Below are 27,882 nucleotides of genomic sequence, written 5' to 3'. Positions count from 1 at the left end.
ACATCAGGAAGGTGGGTGTGGAAGGTCCATTGTTTGGGGGGGGGTTGAGGGGGTGGTGTAGGTGTAGGGGAGGAAGTAGGAGGAGGGAGGCCCCAGGCAGAGAGGGGGAGGCTCCCACAGAGTGGGCAGAGGCCTGCTCCCGGACGCCCTCTGGTGGGCGAGGGGCAGAGGCAGGAAGCCAATGAGCAGGAGACACCAGGAGTAAGAAGTCATCAAATCTTTATTCAAGCCTGCTGGCCAAGTTACTGGGAGGAGGCCATGATGCTGGACACACCTGTTGGGAAGAGAAGAGGGGAGCAGGTCAACATGGCAAGAATGGGAAACCAACCTCCAGCCACCAACCACGGCACCCACAATTCTTTAGGGGTGGCAGATCACAAAACCTTTCTGGGCCCTTATCACCTTCAAAGTCAGATTTTTTGTTTTTTTTTTTTGTTTGTTTCTTTTTGAAGTAATCTCTGTCCCCAACATGGGGCTTGAACTCAAGACCTCCAAGAGTAAGAGTCGCACACTCTTCAGACTGAGCCAGCCGGGCACCCCACAAAGACAGTATGGGTCCCTAGTAAAGAAGCTCAACTCTGGGGGCACCTGGGTGGCTCAGTCTTTAAGTGCCTACCTTCGGCTCAGGTCATGATCCCAGGGTCCTGGGATCAAGCCCTGCATCGGGCTCCCTACTTGGCGGGAAGCCTGCTTGTGTTCCCTCTCTCCCTGTGTCTGTGTCAAACAAATGAATAAAATCTTAAAAAAACAAACAAAAAAACCCAATTTCGACTCTAGAGCAAGGAGACCTGTGTAGGAATCACAGCTCTGCCTTATACCAGGTGGGTGACCTTAGGCCAAGTTCATTAACTCCAGCTTCCCCAACTGTACGAGGCATGGGCCCCACAGGCCCCTAGGACTACATGACATGCTCAGAACGCCCTGCAGCCAGTTCTTGCTCCTCTCACCGCCGCCACAGCAACACTCTCCACGTGCCACCTGCAAGACACGCTAAGCCCCGGCCTTGCACTCCCCCCGGAGAGCCCAATGCAGCAGGGTCTTCTCCCCAGAACTCAACACAGGGGGCACTTCTCGCTTACAGTGCAGGTCCAGACGCCCCCCATGCAAAGGGGCCCACCGAGTCCTGCTCCACAGTTTAGCTCCAGATGAGCTGGTCTGTAGTGAGAAGACACGTTGGGCCAAGACACAGCTTTACAACCCCAGAATCAGACTTGAGGGCGGGGAAGGAGACCCAGGGCGCGAGAGAGTGGCCGACCCCCGGCCCCGGGTTCTTGCTCACTCGACGACGCGCACATGGTGCGCAGATCAGAGGGCTGACTGCACAGCTGTCCCACTCCCTTCTCGGCTGAGGGACCAGCGGGGCCAGTTCAGCCGAGGGCCGCCGTGGCTCTCAGCTCCACGTTCCGCACAGACAGCCTCACTCTGCTCTCGTTCACGTGAGGACCAAACGACTTAGTAAGCCTCAGGAACGACACAGTATTTGTCAGAATGACTGCTGCCAGTGTCCCCACTTTTTGGATGAGGAAACTGAGGCACAGGTAAAACCACTGGCCCCAAGTGGCAGAGCTAAGAAACCAAGAACTGAGAGCCCCACACAGCTACCTGACTCCGGAACCCGTGGACACATTCGGGTGTCCCTGTTTTTCCAGACGCCAGGGCCAAGGCGCCAACCCCAGGGACAGACGGCGAAGAGACCAGAGCCCCCAGGAGTCCCAGGGAAGGCCCTCTCTGCCCCCTGCTCCACCTCCCTCAGCAGGCAGCCCTGTGAGAGAAGCCAGTGGGCTCCGGCGGATGCTGAGTTCCCGGCCCGGAACCAGACCACAGCCATCCAAGTCTTCTGGGGCCCCAGCCCCGGCCCGTCAAAGGGCAGCTCCCTAGACGCATAGCCTGCGGCCTTGGGCCCCCACTCACTGTCAAAGTCGATCTTCTCCACGATGTTCTTGGGCTTGATGCTCTCCTCCTGGCTACAGATGAAGATCTGGCCTGACTCGTCAGCGCTCCAGCCGTACTTGCTCATCCACACCTTCAGCTGGCTGTCTGCAGGGGACACGGGCCAGGCGGGCGGCTCAGGCACCCCGCCCCTGCCGGCTGCCTCAGGGGCCACAGGTGTCTCCTGCGGCCATGCGTGCTTGCGTTTCCCTGGTTTGTTCTCCAAGAGGCAGCCAGAGGGAGCCTGTTGGCTTTCCCACCCTGACACCACAGGGCCTGTCTCCCCTTTTCGTTTCTTCCCAGCTCGTCTCTCCCAGCGCAGACCTTGGTTTCCAACAGTGGTACGCTTCCTTCTCCGCTTTTCCACACAACTTGGAAATGGTTTTAAATTATGTCCTCGCTATCCCAACCCGTAAGGCCAGAGCCTCAGCTGGGAATTTCTTTGCAGGCTGTTTTTGCTCTTAAAAAACCTGCCAGTAAGGATGCACGGCCAGAAGACAACCTGCTGCTTGAGGTAACTCCTGTGGGACTGTTAGCAATCTGATAAATTCGTCTGCTTCTCTTTAGACTCAAGTCTAAGGGTTGCTTGATCCCTTTTTGACTTAATCTCTCTTTTAAATATGTAAGACAGGGTGCCTGGGTGGCTCAGTGGGTTAAGCCTCTGCCTTCAGCTCAGGTCATGGTCTCAGGGTCGTGGGATCGAGCCCCACATCAGGCTCTCTGCTCAGCAGGGAGCCTGCTTCCCCCTCTCTCTCTACCTGGTTCTCTGCCTACTCATGATCTCTCTCTCTGTCAAATAAATAAAATCTTAAAAAAAAATGGAAAACACCTACCTGATGAAATGCACTTAGTATAGCCTGACACAAACCGTCCAAGAAAAGTTAGCTTCTGCTAAAGAACAGAGCGCACAAGCACGCACACTCTACAGATCAAAAGGCAAAACTACCCAAATAAGGCACTGTAATCTCACCCCCAACGCCCCGCTACCCCGCGCTGTGCCCACCCTGCCCTCCCAAGGAGTAACCATTTTCCTTAGTTTTATTTTCCTTCCTGTTTCTTTTTGCAAAAACAAGCAAATACACAAACACGCATTTCTTCCCTTCTTTTCTTCCTTTTTTTCTGGAAGGATCTTTTACTTTTATTTATTTATTCATTTATTTTAAAGTAGGGGCCTGAACTCACGACCCTCAGATCAAGAATCAGATGCTTAACTGACTGAGCAACCCAGGTGCTCCTGGAAGGATCTCTCTTTTTTTTTTTTTTTTAATTTTTTTTTTTAAGATTTTATTTATTTATTTGTCAGAGAGAAAGAGAGTGAGCACAGGCAGACAGAGTGGCAGAGGGAGAAGCAGGCTCCCTGCGGAGCAGGAGCCCGATGTGGGACTCGATCCCAGGACGCTGGGATCATGACCTGAGCCAAAGGCAGCCGCCCAACCAACTGAGCCACCCAGGCGTCCCTGGAAGGATCTCTTGAAAACACAAACAAAAGGGGCGCCTGAGTGGCTCGTGGGTTAAACCTCTGCCTTTGGCTCGGGTCATGGTCTCAGGGTCCTGGGATGAGCCCGCATCGCATCAGGCTCTCTGCTCAGCAGGGAGCCTGCTTCCCCCTCCCCCTCTGCCTACTTGCCTACTTGTGATCTGTCAAATAAATACATAAAATTAAAAAAAAAAAAAAAAAAAAAACACCAAACCCACGACTACTCACTACTCACCCGAGCCCCAGGAGCGGTCTTGGGTGAGTGCACACTACACTTGCACGTCTCATTTTGTCATCTGTTTTGCTACCTCCCTGAGAACAAATCTGAGCCATTCTGTCTTGTTCACGGCTACATCCCCAAGGCCTAGAACAGCCTGGTACTGAGCAGGCATTCAAATGACTCACATAGAATAAAATAAACGAATGCCGGAGGATCTCCCCAAGGAAGGGCATGTTTGTACCAGTCCCTTACTCCCTCAGTAACGAGGTGGGTGGGACCTTCAATGCTGACTTGCTGGCGCAGGGATGGGCCCATCTGAGAAGCTGGCTGAGGACCATGGCCCCTGACCAACCCTAACCTCCTCGATTGGCACCAGAGACCCAGAGAGGCCTTACCCGTCAGATCCCCGAGCATCTCGGCCAGCAGCCAGCGATCAATGTGCTGATAAGTGATGCCCACAACGTGGCAGATAACTGCAGAAGGGAGGAATGAAGAGGGTAAAGGGCCACCCCCGGTATTTTGCTGCCACTCCCTACCCCTTCCTCCCGGGGAGCCCAGTCCCCGAGACGGACTTACATTTTCGGACAGAGTCTTCAAAGCCGGTTATACCTTCCAGAAGGTCCATGTTTTCATCCAGGGCTTGCTGTGAGGGAAAGGATAACGTTCCCAATAATGTGAATGACCTCAAGTACATCATCATTAATGAAGTTAGCAACAGAAGCTACGATTTGGGCATTCACCCCACATGCCAACTTTCTTCTCTGTGCAACCCTATGACATAAGTTACTATTTTCTGCCCATTTTTAGTGATGAAAAAACCAAGGCTCAGAGGAGCTAAGTGACTTGCCCCAAATCAGAAAGCTGGGGGTTGAATCAGGCAGGCAGAAACCACAGACCCAAAGAGGGAACAGAGATAGAAACTTAGCTAACTGCACTCACCCACCTCCTCCTGTTCCTATCTCACTCGGAGAAAAGGCCAAGTGTCCTACCATGACCCACAAGGCCCCACGGGATCTGCCTGTCACGTCCTCCCACTCAGACCTTGGCTCCAGCCACAAGGGCCTCCTCGCTGCTCCCCAGACACACCACAAATCCGCCCACCTTAAGGTCTCTGCACTGGCTGGTGCTGGGTCTCGAACTCTCCTTTCCCATGGCTAGCACCCCCATACCCTTCAGGCTTCTGTCCACAAGTCACCTTCCCAGCAGGGCTCCCTGTGACATTAGTGTGGTAAATGAAAAACCCACAAAGACAATGCAGAGGATATACAGGACAGTAAGTGTTCCGGGAGCCAAATGATAAAAGGATTTGAGGGGGCAGTGTGTGCCCCTCCCCATCAGATGTGGCCCACAGGGCGGACAGTGTAGGTTTCACAGTGCGTGCACGAGCATGTATACATGTGGGAGACCGGGGGATGGAAGGCTGGCCATGAACGCCTGAATGGAATGAACACAACGGTTTCAAGTGAGCAGGGAGAGGAGGAGAGACTGAGCACAGGCAGCCCAGCCCACGAGCGGCATTACCAATGGTCCCACTCCCCCTGACATGGAGGGGTTTCCTGGGATGCAAGACTTTCCACTCCATGGGGTACAGAGAACAAGGGCAAGAGGCAGATGTGGTAGGGAAGATGGAGGTTCGGGAAGAGTTCTCTTCTTCTTCTTTTTTAAAGACTTTTATTTATCTTTTTGACAGCGCGAGAGAGAGCACAAGCAGGGGGAGCAGCAGGCAGAGGGAGAAGTTGGCTCCCCGCTGAGCAGGGAGCCCAATGCGGGGCTCGATCCCAGGATCCTGGGATCATGACTGGAATTGAAGGCAGAGCGTCACTGACTGAGCCACCCAGGTGTCCCAACAGTTCATTTCTGTAGGCAAGAACGAACTAGAGGGTGGACACAGTCTCTGGTGTCAGAAACAATCGGGGAAGGCCAGGCCTGCTGCTATGAGAGGAGGGAGAAGTGCTGAGCGGGAAAGAGGGAAGGGGAACAGGGCACCAGCCGAGGGGTGGGGTCTGAAACAGAAAAGCATTCAGTCAGCTACCAGCAAATGTCAAGGCCGAGGGCAGTAACACATGGGACTTCTGCTTTGACTGCTTATATTTTCCCCCAAAACAAGGCAGAAGAGCACTAGCTGTGATGAGAAGGGAAGGAGGAGAGGGAACGAGAAGGCGTGAAGAGCTGGGATTGGGCAGCAAGACCCTGGGCTAGGAGGGGACGAGCCCCAAGGACGTGATGGGCCTTCTCCTGGCTTCTCGCAGGGTCTCCCATGCAGACTTCTGCTAACAGACGAAGCACAATGGAGGACCCGGGCTGCTGGTCAGGCCCAAGGACGCCAGGCTGGAGACCTCCCAGGGGTGAGCTGGGAAGCTAGGAGGAAGTGGTCAGGGGGTAGAAACATCTGACATTCACGGGCAGAAGAGGGAGCGGTTATTGCTAAAGGCGGGTGCCGGGCGGCGGCTCCCCACCTTCCCTGGGCATTGGAAATACCTGCTTCAGATCCCAACGCCTAGACCACACACAGACCAATTAGATCAGACTCGGGGCTGGAGTTAAGGACCACTTTTGTTTTGTTTTTTTTTTTTAAACCCCTTGGGGGTCCAATGCACCTGTGCTGCAGGACTGAGGGGTTTTGGGGGGAGAGACACGGGTCTGGGAATGATGGTGAGAAGGACCCTTGGCAGAAGTGGAGGGGGGGGGGGCTCCAGTTCGAGAGAGAAAGGGAAGGAGCATACAGAGGCTGGAGGACTTTGGCAGGAAGGACAGACGTGGGGTGTGCGTACACGTGCCCCAGCCTGGGGGCACAGGGGACAACGTGGGCGTCCTGGCTCAGTACGAGGATGACAAGTCCCTGCAGTCATCCTCGCAAAGCCCCGAGCAGGGGATCGCCCACAGTTATGCAAGCACACAGCAAATGGGCATGGCTATTCCTTTCAGCCGCCTGTCCCAGCTCAGCTCAGCCCAGCCGCCCACCCTGGCCCCGCAGCCAAGTTACCCAGAAGGCCTGGAAGTGGCAAGTCTCCAGCAGGTCTCCGAGGTATAAAATTTGTCGGATTGGCCGTTCTTCTTGCTAAGAGAAGAATGTGTTAAGGGAAAACAGCCCTGAGCTTCAGGGGACTGCCGCTGAGCCCCAGGCCACCTCTCCCTGCCCACCTTCTGTTCACCACAGCACAGTTAAGACAACAGGTGAGCCAGCAACAGAGCCACGAAACCAAACACTGGCCTGTCCGCACTCTGGGAGGAGCCAACTCTTAGAGAACCGGCGTGGAGAGGCGACAAGACACACTGGGATGTGAAAAGGCGAGACACACGCCAACACGCGTAAGAGACCACCATCTGGGTGGGCGACTGGTGTGTGTGTTGGGGGAGCACACACACATATGTGAACACACACGCCTGTACTCATTCGTCTCTAGGGTATCTCCGGAAAGGCACCCAAGAATGGCAAACAAGTGTTGCCCCCCAGCAGGGGAATAGGGTGGCTGTGGGGCAGGGGAGGGAGGAAGCCTTGTCTCTTTCCACTGTGCTTTTCGTACTTTTAACAGCGTACCGTACATCTACTTTTTTCTTTTTTTTGCAAGCCCCAGAAACAGACTCCTAGGGAGGGGGGCCGATCTCAGAAGGCAGGCACTCCCACAGACACACCTGGCAGGGCAGGTTCACTGCGTAAGTGACGGGCAGGTTAAGTGTGACAGCGTCGGGACTGTGAGTGCCAGAGCGTGGATGAGGGACTCTGCCAAGCTTGTCAAGGAGCCCGACATGGGAGGCAATCCTGGGACTCCAGGATCAGGACCGAGCTGAAGGCAGTCGCTTAACCAACTGAGCCACCCGGGCGCCCTCACTCTGAGGTTGAAGCCTTCTATGGCTTCCCGGTGCCCTTCTAAGTCTGACCAGATTGCATTTTGCAATCCATGGTGAGGCTGCACCAAACTTCCTCTCCTGCCTCTGAAAGACCACTGACCTCTTCTTTTTTCCTCCGGGCCTTCTTACCTCTTTACCTCCGCCCAGATCACCCTTCCTTAACACTCCATTTAGCTCATCCTTTGGACATCCCTTCCTCCAAGTAGCCCTCCCTAACATCCAGACAGGATCAGGTGCCTCCTCTGGCCTCTCCAAACCCCAAGCCCAGACTGCAGCCCATCACTGACAAGAGGACCTCTGTCCTCCACAGCATGGTGAGCTCTGGGAGGGCAGGGGCCAAGCCTGTCCCGGTCCCCCAATTGTCCCACCCAGCACAGCACCAAGCCCAGAGAAGGCGCTCGGAGTTTGCGGCTGAATTCACAGCCCGCTGACCCGGGGAATTTATCTACCTTGCCCCCAGCCCTTCCCCCTCACACCCTGCCCGGACACTGGAAGGATACGTGTGCCTGATCAATCATGCACTTGCACAGTGTGAAGTCCGTGTGGGGCAGGTTGGTGAGGGCCTTCAGCAGGATCTGGGCAGTGACTGTGGTCTGAAAGAAGGCTGGGTTGAACTGGTACCTGGGAAGGGGAAAAAGAGACAGAGCCACAGTGGCCTCTTCAGGTGTGGCCCAGAGCTCAGGAATTGGACATACCTGAGCTCCAGTCCCAATCACAGCACTCCTGCTCTGTGACCTTAACCTCCCTGACCTAGTTTCCTGTTCCATAGACGGGGACAGTTAATCCGCCCAGCCACCCCGTAAGCCAGATGCTGTTAAGTGGTTCACAAATAAATGAATATGAAGTACAGTCTGGAGCAGTGATAGAAGCCCTGGAGCCAGACTGCGTGGGTTCCCACTGGCCTCATAAGTGACCCTGGACTACCTCTTTGAAATTCTCTGTGTTATCGGTCCCCTCCCTCGAAAGAAGGGACAGTAACGACCCTGCCTACTTCACAAAGACAATACAGCATCTGACTTAACACCCACAAAACTTAGAGCACAGAAGCTAACGCACCATGAGCACTCACTAAACAGCAATTATGCCATTAACAATCTAAACAACCCCACAAATAAAAGTATTCTTATCGACATTTTACAGACCTCCAAACTGAGACAACATATAAAAATTACACAGCTGACAGCATGTTAATATGGCACGGGGGTGGGGGGGGGATAGAATGCAAAGGTCTCCATCCACAGGAGAACGGGTGGTTTAGACAGCCACACAGGAAGCCCTATGCAAGAATGACAATAAATTGCAGCCCAGGGGGCGCCTGGGTGGCTCAGTGGGTTGAGCCTCTACCTTCAGCTCGGGTGGTGATCTCTGAGTCCTGGGATGGAGCCCCACATCGGGCTCTCTGCTCAGCAGGGACCCTGCCCCTCCGCCTGCCTCTGCCTGTCTCTTTGTCTACTTGTGATTTCTCTCTCTCTGTCAAATAAATAAATAAAAACTTAAAAAAAAAAATTGCAGCTGCGGGAAAAATGGATCGATCTCACAAACCCGGTGCAAAGTGGAAGATGCCAGATGCCGAAACACTCATGCTGTAGGACTACGTCTGTGGCAAACCCGAGCCAAGCTCCTCAGGATGCACGCATATGTGGTAAACTCACATAAAACCAGATCATGAGGGGCGCCTGGGTGGCTCAGTGGGTTAAAGCCTCTGCCTTCGGCTCAGGTCATGATCTTGGGGTCCTGGGATCGAGCCCTGCATTGGGCTCTCTGCTCAGCGGGGAGCCTGCTTCCCTTCCTCTCTCTCTGCCTGCCTCTCTGTCTACTTGTGATCTCTGTCAAATAAATAAAATCTTAAAAAAAAAAAAAAAAAACAGATCATGAGAGCCTAAAAGTGGTTACAAGGGTGGGGGGGGGTGAGGTGACTGGCACAAAGCATACAAGTCAAGGGGCTGGGGCCCTGACAACACTCAATTTTGTATTAAGTGTGGTGTTTACATGGGTTCTCACCCATGTAAATTCAGCTAGAACTTTGTGTTTTGTACCAACCTATACATATAACCCTTAATTAATTTTTAAAAACAATCTCTCCTGCCCCAACTCCCTTGGCTTCCTGGCCTTGCACACCAAGAGAAGCCATACCCCAAAGACCAGCCCAACTCCGGCTTCATCCAATGTTGAGAGTGCTCCCCTGCCCCGGCTGCTTCTGGCCTAGAGGTGGGGATGGAGGCAGACACTCACAGCTTCAGGACAGCCAGGTTGGCTTCCAGATCATAGGCATTCTCCTTGGCCTGCGTCTCCACATACCGCTCCAGGGTGGCCAAGTTCTCAGGATTGTACCTATAGAAGAATCGACACAAGAGAACAGAGACGAAAAAGGAGCTGAGGCCAGTCACTTTATGGAGGCAGGGCTGCTGGGGGAGAACTCTGGCACTGGCCACTTACTCTTAAATCAGCTCTATAACCTCTAATAACACCCACGTTACGGACCTAAACCAAAGCTCTGAACCACCCCCCCATTCAGACTCCTAGGACTTTTCTAGGATATCCCCCCAACCTCTCAGCCAATCAGTCACTGTAACCTGTACACCTGACCTCCTGGGCATCTTTGCCCCTCACCCCTCCTCCCTGCCCCAGACCCCCACACTGGTTTAATCCCATCCTTTCCTGCTTAGCTTCCCCCATCCCAGCCCTGACTTCTTCAGGCTATCACTGCCTACTGCCCGGTTTGTCTGGGCTCTGAACTGGGAACCCCCTGGAAGCATGGCCTGGGGCTGTCCTGGTCACCTCTGGTCCCCAGCACCGCCCAGGGCGGACAGAACAAGATTTCAGTGACGTGTGTCGAATGAACAGCATGAGAGGGGGAAAAAAAAAGAGATGAAGAGGCACTGACACACACTGTGAGAGGTTAAGGAGCGGAGTCACAGGAAACTGAAGGGCTGTGAGAGGGACGCTAAGGAGCAGAGAGAAAGACCTTAAAGCAATTAAAAAGTGAGAGCACTCCGAGGTAGGCAGGGCTGTCTCATGTCTGTAGGCCCCCGCAGTGCCCGCTCCTTACACACGTCCCCCCTCCAGGGCGAATGGGAAAGCCTACTCCCGGGCAAGTCCAGGATGCTAATCACCCCTTGCGCTTTCCAGAAAATCCCCTCCACCACGCCGCTTGGCCAGAAACGCTCCCTCCGACCGGGCTCAGACCTGTCGATACCCTTGAGCAACTTGCCCACGTTCGCTCTCATCTGCTCAAACATCGCCATGACGAATGTCGCCTTCCACGCCGGGGCCGGAGCCGAAGAGCCAGACGGTACGGCGTCCCCGGGGACCGGAAAAGGAAGAGGTGGTGGAAACGGAAACTACGTCGCCGTCTTCTTCGCCGCGCTTGCGGCGGCCGCCACGTGACTTTCTTCCCGGCGGGCACAGTTGACGCGTGCGCATACGCTCCCCTCAACCCGGACCCACAGCGTGAAAAAAGGCCTCATCTAGCCCAGTACGCAGGCGCCGGCTCTGGGCGAGGAGGCGGGGCGAAGCTTTTCCCGGGTCTCGCGTACTGTGTCCTATCCCCTCGGGGTCGTGTGTGCGAACTCCGCTGCTGGGAGACCCCCTACCGGCGTGCGCGCTTCGTGTTGCGCGCGGTCGTGAACTCACAAAACCGTGCTGGGGAGCGCACAGTATCCCTTAACTTGGGCCTGGCCAGATTCCTTAAGGAAGTGCTCTTTGAGGTCCCCTTTGCCCCAGGCCTCGGCTTCTGAAGCAGGATCCTGAGCTCTGGGGTCATCTACCTCGTCTCCACACTCCTCCCCAACCCCAGCGCTAGGGACCCATAAGATTGTGATGCTCTACCCGGCACGGGCGGGCTGGGCTGAAGGGCTCCGGGACCCTGCCGGCTGGCGCTCAGTCCCCTCCAGTCTTGGGGGAGAAGGCGAGTGCCCTTCTGCACACTTTAGGCGTGAATGCACAAGCATGTGGTATATCCGTGGAGGTATGTGCACACACATAGCACGTGTGTGCACACGGGTATCCAGTCATGTGCGCGTCTGCTGGTCTGCGCACAGTGGGTACATTGGTGGGTACGGCCAAGTGTATATATGTACCCTAGGGAACAGGCATGTCCAGGGCATGGGCACTCCCGGGCAGACCTACCATCCATCTCCGGACAGCGGCCAAACCCTCAAACACTCAGCAGAGTTTCAACTGTGGTTTTTAGCCACCGCCCAGGACGCGGGAGGGGGTGCCAGGGCAGGCCCTCCTCTCCCCCCCTCCCCAGATCACAAGATAGTTTGCATCTGGTTTACATTCAGCCCTGAGCCCTGGAGGTGGAAGAGGGGGGTCCCCTGGGTCCCAAGGCAAGCTGCCCCTCACAGGCTCTCAGGGCCCAGGGGACAGGGGGTGGAGCCGGCTGCACAGCCTTGTGCTGGGGCAGGAAGCGAGAGTGGGGAGGGGGGAGGCCACAGCCGGTGGAGGCAAGGCAAGGCGGGTGCAGGGTGCAGGACGTGTGGGGAGGGAGGGAGGTGCCACACTCGAGCCCTGAGGCCCTGCTGGCCCCTGGGCGCAGGCCCAGCTCCAGCCCCCAGGGATGGACCTCGTGGATCCCGACATCTTTAACAGGGACCCCCGGGATCACTATGACCTGCTGCAGCGGCTGGGTGGCGGCACCTATGGAGAAGTCTTCAAGGTGAGGACACCCCTCCTTCTCCATCACCCTCGGACCAGCGAGCCCTGGGGATGAGGCCCAAGAGGGGAAGGGGATGAGAGAGGACCCCAGTCCTTGGCTGGGGCTCAGGGATGCTGAGTTGGAACTCGGGCGAATGGAGCCTGCCTGACTGCCAACTTCCCCTTCACAAGGCTCGAGACAAGGTGACGGGGGACCTGGTGGCAGTGAAGATGGTGAAGATGGAGCCTGGTGAGGACGCGGGTGCTCCCTCCCCAACCCCGACCCTTCCTCTCGGGACACCGGGATGCCTCCCCCATAGGCCGTCCCCGCAGCGGCCTTTTCTTTCCTGTTCCTCCATGCAGACGACGATGTTTCCACACTTCAGAAGGAAATCCTCATCTTGAAAACTTGCCGGCATGCCAACATCGTGGCCTACCATGGGAGTTATCTCTGGTGATGAGCCTCAAACCTGCCCTGGGGCCCTGCCTGGCCCCCAGCCCAGAACCCACATTCCTGACCTCCAGTCCTGGATTCCCATTTTAAACCGGGCCCCCCCCAACTCGTAGTTTAAACTGCCCCCCTAGTCTGAAGTCCCCCTTTTCTGACCAGAGTGTTCTCTGATGTAATCTGTAGTCCAGGACTCCTGTTTCTGGGCAGGGATCCCCAAAAGCAATCCCTTCATAGTAACCAAGCAAGTCCCCTAAAACTAATCTTTCATCATCCTGCCGTTCAGGCCCCCCAGTTCCATTCTCTGCTCCCTTAATTCCCTAAATCCCCAGACCCCTAAATTAATATCCCAGATACTCCAGTAATAATCACTGTCCCCCCAGACCTGGCACCCTGGGTCCCTTTGTTCCCCTGAACCGCCCCCAACTTGGAAGATATCTGCCCTGTCTTCTGGGTTACCATCGGTTAGCAGAGTTAGGAGTCCTGCTGGGTTGAGTCAAAAGACCTGGGTTTTGGGCCAGTTGACCCCGAACATTCATTTCCTCTCTGAGCCCCAACTTTCCCACCTATAAAACGGAAGTGGGATGATCTCTCTCTGGTGGACAAGGGGAGGTGGATGACCGCTGTTACATTAAAGTTCTTGTTGAGGTGGAACGAGACAGACAGTGAGCCGGGGTTCACCCACCAGGGACGATTGATTACTGCTGTTCTCACTACTCTTGAATTGTAGGCTTCAGAAGTTCTGGATATGCATGGAATTCTGCGGGGCTGGTTCTCTCCAGGACATCTACCAAGGTGAGAGGAAGGGCAAGGGGGATCCAGGCAGCACCCCCTCCTCCGCCCCTCCTATCTCTCTGGGGTTGTGTCTTCTGGGACGGTCTTTCTGGTCCACATTTCCTGCAAGGAGCCCCAATCTGGGCGCTGGCCTGGCCTGGTTGGTTCTGGGAACACTGTGGTGACCGAGTGGCCCCTGGGCCCTTCCCTCCAGCACTTGACAGTCTAGCCCCGATCTCTGCATGCAGTCATCCCCTCTGTTTTCCTCTCCCATCTTCCTCTGTTAGCATTTTCTCACTAATGTGTCCGTTTGGTGTTTGAGTATTTCTGCATTTTGGGCCCATAGCTGGGTCCACATTTTCATTGACTGAGTGAATGAATTCCTGACTCTCTCTTTTTTCTCTCTCTCTCTCTCAGCCTGCTTCTTGCTCTTTTGGAAAATTTGAGGATGGGATGGGATGGGCGTCTGATCACCTCTCCAGTTTTCCGGGCCACCTCTGTCCTTGGCCTCCTCTCTCTCTCCGCGAACCCAAGATCTCAAATGTTAGACAAAGAAGAAATTCCACATTAGGTCACGAGGGGGAAACTGAGGCCCTCAGAGAGGAAGTGGTTCACCCAGCTGGTCTAGCAGACCTGGTCTCTGACTCTTTCTGTCTGTTGTCTATCATTCTCTCCCCACCTCTGTGTCTCTCTCTTTCTCAGCCTTTCTTCATGCTCTTGGGTCTCAATTTGAATCTGTTCCCATGTTTCTGTCTTTCTGTTTCTCTCTCATTATCTGTGTATGTGTGTCGGTATCCATGTTCCTCTGCCTTTTCTCATTTTGCAAACTCCCATCGCCCCCTGCTCAGGAACACTTCCCGCAAAGAGAAGCCCGAGCTCCCCAGGGTGACCCCCACCTGCACCCAAGCTGCCAGACTCACCTCCTACCACTTTTCTCCCCCACCCCCACTCTGCTCCGCCCACTTTGCTGCTTTCCGAACCCCCGGGGCCCTCTCCGCCACTGGGCCTTTGCACTAGCTCTTCTGTTCCCTCTGAGCTGGACTGATCACATCTTCACCCCGCCACCTTCTCAGAGTAGACTTCACCGACCACCCGGTAAAATGTCATACCCCCTTCCCACACATATTTCCTGTTCTTCTTTTTCACTTTAGTTTTCTTCTTGCTATTTATTAGCATCTCGGGGGCTGTGCTGCTGTTATGTTGTTTACTGTCCGTTGCCCCGACTGGAATGTTCTCTCCACACGGGCAGGGATCTCTGTGTCTTTTGTCCACAGCTGTCTCCCCAGTGCCCACCACGGTGCCTGGCACCCAGTGGACACCGTAAATATCTGTTGAATGAATCTGTCTCCCTCTGGCCTCTGGTTCCCTGCGTTGGTCGCTGACTGTCCCTCCATCTCCCCCTCCCACTTGTCTCATCTGTTCCCCCCTCCCCGTGTGGCACCCTCTCAGCCAGTGTGGGTGGGGACTGGCATCTCCCGGGACCAGCTCTCCTGGTTCCCACCCAAAGCCACTGGTGTGACCTTTGCAGTGACAGGCCCCCTGTCAGAGCTCCAGATTAGCTATGTCTGCCGGGAAGTGCTCCAGGTGAGGAGAGAACCGGTGGGCCGGGGTGGGGCAGGGCCCTCCTGCCTCCTCCCTGCTCCAGCCCCTGGGCACTCACAGCCGCCCTGTCCACCCCTCTTCCCAGGGACTTGCTTATCTGCACTCACAGAAGAAGATACACCGGGACATCAAGGTGATCTTGGGGCAGAAAAGTGGCCTTGGTGGGTGGGTAGGGGGGCACCCAGGAGACGAAGTGGTGTTCGGAGGAGTCAGGGTGGTGTGGAGCTGTGGGGCCAGGAGCTGGAGGCAGCATTGGGCTGGGGGGGGGCGGGTGTCTCTGACAGCCTCTCATTTCTCCCTCTCTCCCCAGGGAGCCAACATCCTCATCAATGATGCTGGGGAGGTCAGACTGGGTGAGTGTGGTGGGTGGCGCTGGGGAGGGGACTGGCTGGGGGCCAAGGGAATAGGGCACCCCAGGTCACTATGTCTCTCTCTCTCTCTTGACCTCCAGCTGACTTTGGTATCTCGGCCCAGATTGGGGCCACGCTGGCTCGACGCCTCTCTTTCATTGGGACACCCTACTGGTGAGGGATGCCTGGTGGGCAGCTGGGGGTGCAGTGGGGGGCGGTGGCTGTCCCCACCTGGGTCACTGGGAATCTCTTTCCTGGCTCCTTTCCCTGCCTTTATTTTTCCCTGTTGAACATTCTTACTTTTTGGCTCTCTCTTGAATTTTCTTTTTGCCTAGGTTCTCTTTGTGTTGATGTGTCTTCTCATCCCTCCGTCTCGTCTGAACCTCCCTGTGTCTGTCTTTATTCCTATCTCTCCCTTCATCTTGACGTTTCCGTGCATCTGGTTCTCTCTGTGCGCCATTTCCCTTTCTCTGTTTCTCTCCTGCCCCCGCACCCACGCGTCACCCCCTTCCCCTCCTGGTGTCACCCCTGGCTGAGGGTCTCTCCCCCCCAGGATGGCTCCAGAAGTGGCAGCCGTGGCCCTGAAGGGGGGATACAATGAGCTGTGTGACATCTGGTCCCTGGGCATCACCGCCATCGAACTGGCCGAGCTGCAGCCGCCGCTGTTTGACGTGCACCCCCTCAGGTACCCAGGCCTGGTCGGTACCCCCAGTACCCCCCAACCCTGACCCTGATCACCGCCGCCCCCCCCCCCCGCCTACAGCAGACACACCGTCCTCACAGCTCACTCTGAGAACCCCAAGGATCATCTCAACCCAGAAAGCCTTTTCTTCACCCCTCCACAGCAGGAAACCCCCCCCCCCGATCGCAGGGACTCCCTATCTGGAGGCTCCCATCATAGGTGCTGTAGCTGTCATGTGACAGAGTCCCCCAGAAGTGGCATCCCAGTGCACTGTAAAACCTGAACCCCATTCTGGTTCTGTCCCTTGTTTTGCTCTCTGCTGACGCCAGTGCTATGGGGGACCCCTTGAGCCATGAGGTCTGACCCCCCCATTGGGGTCTGAACACCATGTTCTCTCCTTACTTTTCTAGAGTTCTCTTCCTCATGACAAAGAGTGGCTACCAGCCCCCCAGGCTAAAAGAAAAAGGCAAATGGTAGGACATGGGGAGGGAGGGCAGAGCCAGGATTGAGGGTCTGATGGGAGAAGGTCTCCTCACCCCAGAACTTGGCTTCTTCCTCCCAAGGTCGGCTGCCTTCCACAACTTTGTCAAAGTCACCCTCACTAAGAACCCCAAGAAACGGCCTGGCGCCACCAAGATGCTCAGTGTAAACCACCCCTCTCTTCCCTGAAGAGCCCTTCCCAAACTCTTATCCCTAGAATTCCCCCAGGACCTCCCCAAGATTCTCCAAATTGTACCCCAGGCCTTTTGCCAAGATAGCCTGAGTTGTTAAAACTCACAAATTCCCCACGGTCTCCAGACCCATTCCTGGGTATACTCTGGAATTCCAGGGGAAGCCCAGTCCCCTCTAAGACACCTCTGGAATTCTCCATTTGCCCCTGCTGGGAATTCTAGATTCTTCTAATCCCTTCCAATCCCATAAAATTCCCCAGTCTCAGTTCCCCCAGAGTTCCCTGTCTTCCCTGTCAGTTGGCACCTTCCCCACTAGATTCCCTTAGACTGGTTCTCAGGCCCCTGTCCCAGCGTCTCCCTGACACCAGCCCTCTGTCTGCTGACCCCCTCCTCCCCTCTCTAGCATCAGCTGGTGTCCCAGCCCAGGCTAAATAGAGGCCTGATCCTAGATCTTCTTGACAAACTGAGAAATCCAGGGAAGGGGGCCCCCGTGGTCGAGATTGAAGATGAGGAGCCTGAGGTAAGGGCACCCTTGGCCAACAAATATGGAACCTCCTGGACTTTGCTCAGGCTGCGCCCCCTGCCTGGAGCGCCTTCCTGCTGCCTCTCTCCAAAGGAAAAAGCAGAGGATGGAGGCAGGGTTTGGTGCAGGGCTGGGGGCACAGAGGGGTACAGGAGAGCCAGAGGCTCCCAGCTGGGCCCACAGGGTGGTGGGAGTGCCAGAGGGCTGTGGCCCTGAGCTGCCCCTCTGCCCAGGTGCCCCCTGCTGTCCCTCGGCGGATCCGGTCCACACATCGGGCCAGCTCTCTAGGGATCCCAGATGCTGACTGCTGTCGTGAGTAGAGAATCCTGAAGCTTGGGGATCTGTGACCCTATAATAGATCTGAGACCCCCCCTGCCCCGTGATTCTGCCAGAGACCCCCAGCACTGTCTGATCTCATGATTGACCCGGGAGACCTTTGTCACTTCCACACAGACCCTCAGTGACTCTCGTCACTCCCGGACCCTGCAAGAGACTCTAGAAAACCTCATCACCGCCTGACCTACAAAATTACTGCAGAGACCCCCTTAGTTTGTGACCTGCAGGCAGACCCCATAAGTCTTCCCCTAACACCAGGACCCCCAAAGAGCCCTCTGAAATCTCTCTCACATCCCCAATACCCAAATGAACCCTGAAAATAAGTGCTCTATAACTTTGAGCCCCCACCTCCCTGGTCCCAAACCCTGACCCCCCCCAAATGAGACCCCTGGAAACCAAGACCCTTCCCCCTATGATAGCTCCAGTCCTAAGATCTTGACCCCAAGACCCTCCCCCCCATTTTCGTCTCCTCAGCTCACTGTGTCACCCTCCCCCCTTCCAGGGCGGCACATGGAGTTCCGGAAGCTCAGAGCGATGGAGTCCAGACCCATAGCCCACACGGTGAGAGGTGTCCCCTTGCCCTCGCCTCGGACGCCCTCCCCTCCCCCTAGGCACCGCTGACCCTTGACTGTCCACAGGCCCACTTACAGCCCCCTGGAGACTTCAGGAGCAGCAGCCCAAGGTCAGGGACCCTCAGTGTGGAGGGGAGGGGGCTGGGACATGTGGGGAAGCACCTGAGGGTCATGCCCGTCACTCCTCAGGAGGCAGCTGTCGGAGTCCGACGATGACTACGATGACGTGGACATGTAAGAGAGGCCTGGCCCCGCTCCACCAGCCCTCACCCACCCCACCGTCCTATAGCCGCCGTCTCCCTTCCATCCCAGCCCTGACCTCAGCCCCTGCTGGCCTTATGCCACTCATCCCCAGACCCCTGACTAGACCCTTCATACTGTCTCCCCCTGCACCCCCTGACACTCCTTCACCCCCTCTCTGGCCTGGCTCCCACTCTACCCCCCCCCAGCCAACCTCTGGCTCCACCCCAGCTGAGCCCCGGACCCTCCACCCGTCCGGGGCCCCAGCTCCCTGATGCTGCTCGGATGCCAGCCCCAACCCTCAGAGCCCAGCCTTCCTCGGCCTCTTCCCCACCCTGGGAACTTGCCCCACACCAGACCCCGGACTGAGACCCCACCCTGGGTGGGGGGGGGCAACGGTCAGCCCTGCCCCTGCCCATCCCTTCTGCACATCTCCACTGCAGTGGGCTCAGGGGCGGTGCCCAGCCCCCGAGTGAGAACCTGCCCGCCCACCCCCGGCTCCCGTGATCGGCATCGCAAAATTCCGGCTGGAGGCACTGTCCACACTTGCCATTTGGCATCGCTGTTGCCAGCATCACCGTGCCTCTGAGGGCTCTAATCCTCAGCTCCGGCCCAGACCCAGTCAGCCCCCGCCCTCCTGACCTCAGCCCTCCAGTCGCAAACCACCCCCAGTCCTTGTTACCAACTCACCCCCAACTGACCCCATCTTTGTGTTCCAGCCCCACCCCTGCAGAGGCCACACCTCCTCCCCTGCCTCCCAAGGTAAGGCCCTGGGCCCACTGGAGCTGGGTGCTGGACGCCAGGGTCCTTAGATGCTGGGATACTGTGCACTCTAAGGCTGGAGTCTGGGAGACCGGATCCTGAGCACACTGGGATCTAGAAGCAGCTTCCTTGAACCCAGGGGTGGGATACAAAGTATTTAGCCAGATGGGCACTGGTCCTGGGAGCCCCCAGCACAAAGCGCTTCGGCATTAAGCCTTTAGCTGCTGCAGTGTGTTGATGGTGGGTGGGAGTGGGGAGAGAGGTCAGGGTTGATGCCTGGGACGGGAGTAGGACACTGGGAAGAGGGTGAGTCATGATCAATGGCCAACGTTAGTTCTGGAGGAGGCAGGGCACCCTCTCTTGGGGATCTCCTAATGTCCCTTCACCCATTCCTCCTCAATCTCCATAGCCCAAGTTCCGTTCTCCATCAGACGAGGGGCCCGGGGGCACCGGGGATGATGGACAGCTGAGCCCGGGGGTGCTGGTCCGCTGTGCCAGCGGGCCTCCCCCCCGAACCCCTCACCTCGGGCCTCCCCTGGCCACCCGCAGCCCCCACCTAACTGCCCATTCAGGTAATGGGCAGGCTGGGGCAGGAGGTGGGAAGGGGTGTGGGGGGGGGCCTTTGGGGGCTGATTTTTCCCCCACCCTGTCTCAGAACCCTCACTCTGGAACCCAACCCCCCCGGAGCCTGATCAGCCCCCATTGTTACCGCCAAAGAAGGAAAAGATGAAAAGAAGGGTGAGCCAGGCTGTGCTGAGGATTCACAACCCCGGGATGGGGCTGGAATGCCTGGGGGTGGGCAGAGTGATAATGATGGGAGGTGACATTCGGTGAGCCCGGCCTCTGGGGTGACTGTCCTTGTGTGGTGTCAGCCTTCACAGATGTAGTCAGGGATCACAGAGATAGGCATTGTCCCCCATTTCACAGATGGGGAAACAGAGGCAGAGAGGGTTACATAGCTTGCAGAGGTGATAAAGCTTTGGGGAGACAGAGGTGGGATTTGAGTGCTGGGTGTCTTGGGTCAGAGTCTTAACCACTGCACCTTCCTGTCCCCTCCCTCCTTTTGCTGGATCTGCTACTCTGCTCCCGGGGCTGCCTAGGGTTGTGCCCTTCTCGTGAAGTTGTTCAATGGCTGCCCGCTCCGGATCCACAGCACAGCTGCCTGGACACACCCCTCCACCAAGGGTGGGCTCTCAGAGGGGGGATGGGGAGGGGCCTTAATGGAGGCACTGAGGCAGGAACAGGGGAGGGGCAGAGCTGAGGCAGGACCAAAGACCAGGGTTACAGTTGGGGTTTGCGGATCAGAGATAGGTAGAGTGAAGTGATTTGAGGGTGAAAACTAGGAATATAAGAGTTTAGGGCCCAGGAATGTCAGAGAGAACAGAAAGGTCCAAGTTTGGGATCTAAGATGGGGTACAGTTGGACCCCATTAACCTCAGGTGAGAGGTTAATGCTAGAGAGGTTGGGATCCACATTTTGGGGTTTGGGAGTTTGGGGGATGAGAATACAAAAAGGGAAGAGTTTGGGGATGAAGAGACAAGGTCAGTGAGGGGTCAATGTTAAAGAAACAGCATTAGGGGTGCCTGGTTGGCTCCATCAGTACAGCAGGTGGTCCTTGATCTCCGGGTTGTAAGTTTGAGCCCCATGTTGGGTGTACAGATTACTTAAAAATAAAATCTTTTAAAAATTGCTAAAACTCATTAAAGAAAACACAGCATTAGAGTTTGAGGGGGGCACACTGGACCAAAAAAAAGCCACCTTTCAGAGGGCCGGAGTTTGAGGATCAGTGTTGAGACAAATTAGCAGTTGGGGACAAGAACTGGGAAGACAGAAGGACAGAACTCAGAGGGCTATTTGGGGAAGCATGACTAATGTTGAGATCAAAAGTGAGGGGGCGGGGGTCAGGACTTGCAGGATGTGTGGACCCAAGCATGAGAGGTAGGTGAGAATGAGACTAACTCAGGGGACTGGGTTAGGGTTTGAGTTCACATTTGGGGAAACAGAGGCTGGGACTGTCAGTATGGGGGTAAGAGAGAACTGAGGGTCAGGGCTGGGGGACAGACTACCAGTGTTTGGGGCCAGACAGGTAGGGGTTGGGGAGGCCCCCCAGGGTGAGGTAGGTCCCAGTGTCCTTGTGTCTGTCCCCACAGACCAGCACCTGCTCCTGGGGGCAGAGGAAGGCATTTTCATCTTGAACCGGAATGATCAGGAGGCCACACTGGAGATGGTGAGCACAGAACCGAGGGGCCAAGGGCAAAGGGGCTGGAGTTAGGGACTGCTGGGGTCTTATGGGGTCTTATCTCCTCCATTCTCTGCAGCTCTTTCCCAGCCGGACTACCTGGGTGTACTCCATCAACAATGTCCTCATGTCTCTCTCAGGTCTGGCTGTGGGTTGGGTGGGAGGAGCGGGGGTCAGAAGTTAAAGGGTTGAGAGTCAGGGGGTTGGGAGGTAGATGGACACAGCTGGGAAAAAACAAAAAAACAAATAAACAAACATATGCTCCCCCCTCACAGAGCCCACAGTTAAAAATCCCAGCCACTTTTTCACTCACTGGGGGACTTGCTCCCCGAGTCTCAGTCTCCCTACCTGTACAATGGGGTTCACAGTAGTCCCACCTCCAGTCAGTTTTGAGGTGAGGTCTACAGGGAGTCTTTACATTTCCTTCATGTTCAGATGCCAATTGGAACTTACTCCAGGGGCGCCTGGATGGCTCAGAGGGTTAAGCCTCTGCCTTTGGCTCAGGTCATGATCTCAGGGTCCTGGGATAGAGCCCCAGGGTCGGGCTCTCCGCTCAGTGGGGAGCCTGCTTCCCCCTCTCTCTCTGCCTGCCTCTCTGCCTGCTTGTGATCTCTCTGTGAAATACATAAATGAAATATTAAAAGAAAAAAGAACTTTCTCCACACTTTACTAAAATAGAGAGTGAGGAGTTAGAAATTAAAATTTTGTGTTATCGTTTTATAAACATTTTGTGTAAAAGAATTTCTCATCTATGGGGGAACGCCAAGCCAAAGAGGCTGCTTGACGACACCTTTAGGAGAATTTCTAGATCAGTTACCTCTTAAACTGAGCAATGAGTGTCACTTCATCTGACTGGTTAAGTGTCCATAGGTTCGCATGTGGCTCCAAGCGCAGGAGGAGAGGGAACATGTTTAACTCATTCATTGTTCACTGGAGCCCAGCACGGTGCCTGGCCTACGGTGCACATTTAAAATATGTCGAGCGAAAAAGGAATAAACAAAAATGCCTGAGACTTGGAGCCTTGGCAGTTTCAAAGGGATGGGGCCAAGCGAAGGGACAGGGAACGATGAGTGTCTGGTGACCTATAACAGCCTGCTTCCCCCCTGCACACACCCACACTGCAGGAAAGACCCCCCACCTGTATTCGCATAGCATCTTGGGCCTGCTGGAACGGAAGGAGACCAGAGCCGGAAGCCCTATGGCTCACATTAGTCCCCATCGGCTATTGGCGAGGTACCAGCCCTCACTGGCTCCACAGACCCCTGGGATCCTCCCTTCCGGCCGTCCCTCTGCATTTACGCCTCCCTTCTTCTGCAGGAAAAACATGGTCTCCACCAAGATCCAGGACACCAAAGGGTGCCGAGCTTGCTGCGTGGGTGAGAGAGATCCCAGCTGGGTGGACCTGAAGGGGACGGTGGGGGCGGGGCGGGGCTTGGGCTGCGTCTACCCGAGTTAAGGCCGGCTGTCCAGAGTCCGGGGAGAGATGTGTGCTCTTTTCGGGGGTTGCAGGAGGGGGGGAAGGGGAGAGAGGATTGACCCTAACCCATCCCTACCCACCTCCATAGCGGAGGGTGCGAGCTCGGGGGGCCCGTTCCTGTGCGGGGCATTGGAGACGTCTGTGGTCCTGCTTCAGTGGTACCAGCCCATGAACAAGTTCCTGCTGGTCCGGGTAAGGGGCCTGCAGAGGCTGGGGACTCTGTGAGGTTCAGTGGCTAGGGCCTCCCACTCGTTCTGTTTCTGCCGAGAGCTTCGAGAAGCCCCTCTTCCACCCGAGGCCCCGCCCACGTGCGGGAGGCGCCGGAGGCTCACCCTCCGGGGGGCTTCCTGACCCTTAAGCTCCGCCTCTCACCCACAGGCCCTCTGTCCACGCCCTCGGGTCTCCAAGGAGACCCCACTCAGATCCTTTGAGTCCAAGGAGACTTTGCTGCCTTTGAGGTTGGCCCTCCGGGGGCCTTGCCTTTCTGTCATGAGGGCGACACGACCCTAACAGAAGCCACTCCAACTCTAAGGCCACATTTGTCCATTTCTAAGTTGGCACCACCTCACTCCTCTGGGCTCTCACCCCCTGAAGCTTCTAGACGGCATCCCTCCAAACCGAGGGAAGCCCCCTGCGGGCTCGCCCCCGAGGCTCCGCCCCTCGTAGGCCCCGCCCCTCGTAGGCCCTGCCCCGCGCTTCCTCTGAGCCCGCCCCTCCCTGTGCGGCCTGCAGCAGGTGCTGTTCCCGCTCCCGACGCCCCTTCCAGTGTTCGCGCTACTGACCGGGCCAGGCTCCGAGCTACCCGCCGTCTGCATCGGCGTGAGCCCGGGGCAGCCGGCGAAGTCGGTGCTCTTCCACACCGTGCGCTTCGGCGCGCTCTCCTGCTGGCTGGGCGAGATGAGCACGGGTGAGTGGGGCGGGCTCGCTGGGAGCGGGGCTGCTGGGACGGGTGGGGCTGGGCGGCTGGGCGGTGCTTTAGCCCGGAGGTGTGGTTGGGAAAGGGATTGAACCTGGGCGAGGGGAAGAGCGGTAGGTCTGAATAATGTACAGCTGGTGAGCGTGAGGACCAGCCCGGCCTCGTTTCGATGGGCGGGGGTTAGCCTGGGGCTTGGGAATGGAGGGGGTGCCTAGCGGAGGAAGGCAGAACCCAGAGGAATGGGCTTTTTGAACTTCTGTCAAATAGAGCACAGGGGACCGGTACAGGTGACCCAGGTAGAGGAAGACAAGGTGATGGTGTTGATGGACGGTAAGGACCCTCCTCCCTCTCTTTCCTCCACTGTTCCTGGATCTCCACCTCGCAGACCCTGTGCTGCTGAACCCCTCTAGGCCTTGCCTGCCTCCTGCTTTGCTTCTTAATGAATTTATTGTTCAGTCTCTCAGCAGTCTGCCCTTCCTAGCCTCGCTCTTAAAACCCGCTCTCTACCCTCTCCTAGGGTCTCTGAAGTTGGTGACCCCGGAGGGAGCCCCAGTCCGGGGGCTTCGAACTCCAGAGATCCCCATGACTGAGGCGGTGGAAGCCGTGGGTAGGTGCAGGGATGGGAGGGCCCCGGGCTCCAAGTGGATGCTTGGTGACACCCAAGTGTAACGGGCTCTGCTTTCCTCCCAGCTATGGTCGGGGGTCGCCTCCAGGCCTTTTGGAAGCATGGAGTGCAGGTGTGGGCTCCAGGCTCAGACCAGGTAAGCGCCTCCATCTGAACGCGTCGGTAACCCTGCCCCTCCCCTGCGGGTCTTCCGGTTCCCCAGATGGACCTGGAGGACTGAGTCAGGGTGTGGGGCTCTGAGGGGAGGCTCCCTCATATCCCTCCCATGCAGGCAGGTCCTCTTCTATATACCCCAGGGTCTCTCGGATCCAGAGCTCATTCCAGGCCACTGTGTGATCTCGTGCAAGAGATTCTGCTTCTCTCTAAGCCTCGGTCTCCCAACTATAAAATGGGGCTCACTAGAGAGATATGCGGGTGGTTGAGAGCACGAACAGACTGCCGGGGTTGGAATCCGGCTGGTTGACCTTAAGCAACTGACTTCACCTTCTCAGCTGGAAAATGGGAGTGAAAAATGGTACTTAGCTCATAGAACTATGTGTCAGATGCTGCCCCTGTATGTTTGTATTTTATTTCATCTTCTTGAGCACCCATCAGAAAGGTTCTGTGATTTCCCAGGTTAGTAATCGAGGCACAGAGAGGTAAGGTAACTTGGTTGCATGGATCACAGAGCTGGTAAATGGTGTTAGCAAGAATGATTATTTCTGGACCCAAGACTAGAAAGTCAGAGACACTCACCCCTGCATTCTCTTTGAGAGGGGAAGAGTCTTCTAGATACTGACACACACACACACCTTTTCCCCAGCTGTTGCAGGAGCTGAGAGACCCCACCCTCACCTTCCGTCTGCTTGGCTCCCCCAGGTATGGACGTGGGGAAGGGGACACAGAACCTGGGAGGGGGGCCTCTGATGTGGACAGGTGTCTTGAGATGTCTCTAGCCACCTGTGTCTTTGGCCTGGACATTCTCTCTCCAGGTCTCCCTGCTTCTATCTCTGCCGCTTCTAGTCCACTCCCCCACAGCAGCCAAGGGGACATTTTTGTTTTTTAATTTTTATTTTCACTGTTTATCTTGGCAAAACTTTAGACTCACAGAGAAGTTGCAAAAATAAATTTAAAAAATAGTTTTAAATCCTTGTATCCCCTTCCTTCATCCAGATTCCCCGGATGTTAACTTTTAGGTTGTTTTGGGGGGGAGGGTTGTGTGTTTTTTATTTTTACCACGTTTGCTTGATCTTCCTCTTTCATATGTATATAATTTTTTTTGACTGTTTGGGTGTGAATTGTCTCCTAAATCAAAGCAAAGACCTCCTCGTGCAGACCACAGTGCAGCTGCCTAAATGAGGGAACTAGCACAAGACCGCACTACCTTCTAATCCACACACCCGTTCAGGTCTCACCAGTTGCCCCAGCGATGCTTTTTTTTAAAGAAAGATTTTATGTATTTGAGAGCGAGTGAAGGAGAGAGAGCACGAGTGAGGTGAGGGGCAGAGGGAGAAGCAGACTTCCCACGGAGTGGGGAGCCCAACTCAGGGCTCCATCTCGGGACTCAGGGATCATGACCTGAGCCACCCAGGTGCCTCCCGATGATACTCTTTATAACCAAAAAATACTACCTTTTTTTCTGGATGACAGGCTGCATGTAGGAGTCATGTTTCTTTCCTCTTTAGCCTGGGACAATTCTTCCGGCTTTCTTTGTTTTTCAGGACCTTGATACTTTTGAAGAGTACAGGAAGGTTGTTTTCCAGAATGTCCTTCATTTGGGTTTGAGGTTTTCAGGCTAAGCATTTTGAGCAGGAATACTGCAGATGTGATGGCGTGCCCTTCTCAGTGCATCCTATCACGAGGTCATGTCACTTTGTCCCATTACTGGACAATCTTTGAGCATTTGGGTAGGGTGGAGTCAGCCTGGTTTCTCCACTATAAAGTCACTTTTTGTATTAATAAGTATCTTTTGGGGTGATTTGTTGAGAGGGTGTAAATATTACTGCTTCTTACCAGACTTTCACCTCCTGGTTTTAGCATCTATTGGTGATTTCTGCCTGAATATATTATGAGGATAGTTACTAAATGGTGAATGTCTATTTCTGCACTTATTAGCTGGTATGCTACTGTGGGGACGATCTGTCCCTTCTCCGCTGTGTGTGTGTGTGTGTGTGTGTGTGTACTTCAGCACAGCCTCGTGGATTTCCATTTTATTCTGGGGGTTTATAATCTATTACTATCATTATTTACTTCGAGGCACAAGAACTCCCACATTTAACCAGTGAGAGCCCCTTCAAGGATCTCTCATGACCTTTTGACATGCCAGAGAGGCCTTTTAAAATCTAAGTTCCATTGCGTCACCCCTCTCCCCCTGTTTAAAACTCCTGTGGCCTCAAGATAAATACCCAGTCCTGGCCACAGCCCACAAGACTTTGACTTCTGCAGCCAAGTCCCAAGCTCTCTCCCACCTCAAAGCCTTTTTCCAAGTTGTTCTCTGCCCAGAACACCCTTCCCTGACCTTTCGCCAAGTTCCCTCCTAAGCCTTTTTGAGGCTCCACCATTTATTCTTTTTCTTTTTTAAGATTTCATTTATTTGAGAAAGAGAGAGAGAAGGAACAGTGGGGATGGGCAGAGGGAGAAAGAGAGAAGCAGACTCCCTGTTGAACAGGAAGCCCAATGTGGGGCTTGATCCCAGGACAGAGATCATGACCAGAGCTGAAGGCAGACGCTTAACTGAGCCACCCAGGAGCCCCTTCACCATCTTTGGGCCACCTTGGCTGACCCTTTGGGATAGGTTTCCATGCTGTTTTGCACTCATGTAATTCACTGGGTCATGGTGGTCTCCCTTTCTAGACTGGTCTCCCGTCCTCAAGGGCGGAGACCATGGCTGCGGTAGCCCAGCACTGTGCTGGCAAACCGCTGTTGCTCCTTTGCGGATGAATGGATGAACAAATGAATGAATGAACTGACTTCTCTCCTCCTTCCCCAGGCCTGTGGTGGTGGAGACACGCCCAGCAGATGACCCCACTGCCCCCAGCAACCTCTACATCCAGGAATGAGTCCCTGGGGGGGGGGTATTGGGAACCACGCCCTGCGCCCCCATCCCCAACGGACATACATTAGTGGTTGTGACACCCACTTGTCTCCCAATAAACATGACTCCAGCCTCTGCTGTCATCTTGTTCTTCTGAAGGGGCGAAGGGAGGGGGGAATTCCTGGATGCCCACCCACCCACCATCCCCAAAATGTCAAGAACCCAACACAGTGATGTCAGGGGTATAGCACAGACTTTACTTCTCCAGTACATGGTCACGTCCCCCAGCTGCCTTTGGGGGAGGGTTTGGGGGCTAAGGGACTTGTGAGAATAAGGCACTGAGGTTGGGGGTGAAGGGCCAGTTGGGGGTCTCAGCTAAGCTGGTCCTCATACTGCTTGCGGAAACAATCGCCAGCTGGGAAGAAATCCCAACATCTCTCTTGGTACATCTTCCAGACATAAGACTCCTAGAGTTGGGGCACGGGGAAGAATTGGTCACATCTTCAAATGTTCATGCTGACATGAGCTTCTTACTGCCA

At 55.5% G+C, this 27,882-nt stretch overlaps 3 protein-coding genes across 3 annotated transcripts in view; 1 reads left to right on the top strand and 2 right to left on the bottom strand.

Moving 5' to 3' along the window:
* Nucleotides 1–202: 202 nt before the first annotated feature.
* Nucleotides 203–10,873, bottom strand: EIF3K (eukaryotic translation initiation factor 3 subunit K). Its single transcript, XM_080828369.1, has 8 exons — nt 10,662–10,873; nt 9,708–9,806; nt 7,976–8,096; nt 6,610–6,684; nt 4,203–4,269; nt 4,022–4,099; nt 1,912–2,037; nt 203–274 (listed from the first exon to the last, which is right to left on the bottom strand). The coding sequence occupies exons 1-8, from the start codon at nt 10,718–10,720 to the stop codon at nt 243–245; spliced, it is 657 nt and encodes a 218-aa protein (XP_080684495.1). The 5' UTR covers nt 10,721–10,873; the 3' UTR covers nt 203–242.
* Nucleotides 10,874–11,910: 1,037 nt separating this feature from the next.
* MAP4K1 (mitogen-activated protein kinase kinase kinase kinase 1) lies at nt 11,911–27,481 on the top strand. The gene is made up of 31 exons (XM_080828368.1): nt 11,911–12,135; nt 12,306–12,363; nt 12,477–12,567; nt 13,292–13,356; nt 14,864–14,919; nt 15,023–15,070; nt 15,248–15,290; nt 15,389–15,461; nt 15,841–15,972; nt 16,380–16,442; nt 16,533–16,614; nt 17,044–17,160; nt 17,397–17,475; nt 18,002–18,060; nt 18,138–18,181; nt 18,261–18,305; nt 19,031–19,073; nt 19,483–19,645; nt 19,729–19,811; nt 20,174–20,258; nt 21,224–21,300; nt 21,392–21,452; nt 22,437–22,545; nt 22,630–22,688; nt 22,878–22,981; nt 23,522–23,696; nt 23,973–24,035; nt 24,223–24,312; nt 24,396–24,466; nt 25,133–25,188; nt 27,299–27,481. The coding sequence occupies exons 1-31, from the start codon at nt 12,037–12,039 to the stop codon at nt 27,366–27,368; spliced, it is 2,463 nt and encodes an 820-aa protein (XP_080684494.1). The 5' UTR covers nt 11,911–12,036; the 3' UTR covers nt 27,369–27,481.
* RYR1 (ryanodine receptor 1) overlaps nt 26,889–27,882 on the bottom strand; it is a gene marked incomplete at its 5' end in the record, with an annotated part of 110,743 nt that continues 109,749 nt past the window's right edge. The window contains one exon of the mRNA XM_080828544.1: nt 26,889–27,810. Coding sequence (XP_080684670.1) covers nt 27,715–27,810 — 96 coding nt within the window. The 3' untranslated portion in view covers nt 26,889–27,714. The remainder of the gene's footprint in view (nt 27,811–27,882) is intronic.

The sequence above is a fragment of the Martes martes genome (genome assembly GCF_963455335.1).
Source record: "Martes martes genome assembly, chromosome: 17".
Classification (NCBI taxonomy): Eukaryota; Metazoa; Chordata; class Mammalia; order Carnivora; family Mustelidae; genus Martes; species Martes martes.
This window is presented reverse-complemented; position numbering and strand designations above follow the sequence as displayed.

What these genes read in the sequence shown, in the direction of transcription:
- MAP4K1 (XM_080828368.1), top strand. Translation starts at nt 12,037, where the DNA reads ATGGACCTCGTGGATCCCGACATCTTTAACAGGGACCCCCGGGATCAC. An exon ending in CCCAGATGCTGACTGCTGTC is followed by an intron (nt 17,476 to 18,001) that starts GTGAGTAGAGAA and finishes CCCCCCTTCCAG; the next exon opens with GGCGGCACATGGAGTTCCGG. An exon ending in GACTACGATGACGTGGACAT is followed by an intron (nt 18,306 to 19,030) that starts GTAAGAGAGGCC and finishes TTTGTGTTCCAG; the next exon opens with CCCCACCCCTGCAGAGGCCA.
- EIF3K (XM_080828369.1), bottom strand. Translation starts at nt 10,720, where the DNA reads ATGGCGATGTTTGAGCAGATGAGAGCGAACGTGGGCAAGTTGCTCAAG. An exon ending in AACCTGGCTGTCCTGAAGCT is followed by an intron (nt 8,097 to 9,707) that starts GTGAGTGTCTGC and finishes TCCCCTTCCCAG; the next exon opens with GTACCAGTTCAACCCAGCCT. An exon ending in GATGCTCGGGGATCTGACGG is followed by an intron (nt 2,038 to 4,021) that starts GTAAGGCCTCTC and finishes TGTCCCCTGCAG; the next exon opens with ACAGCCAGCTGAAGGTGTGG.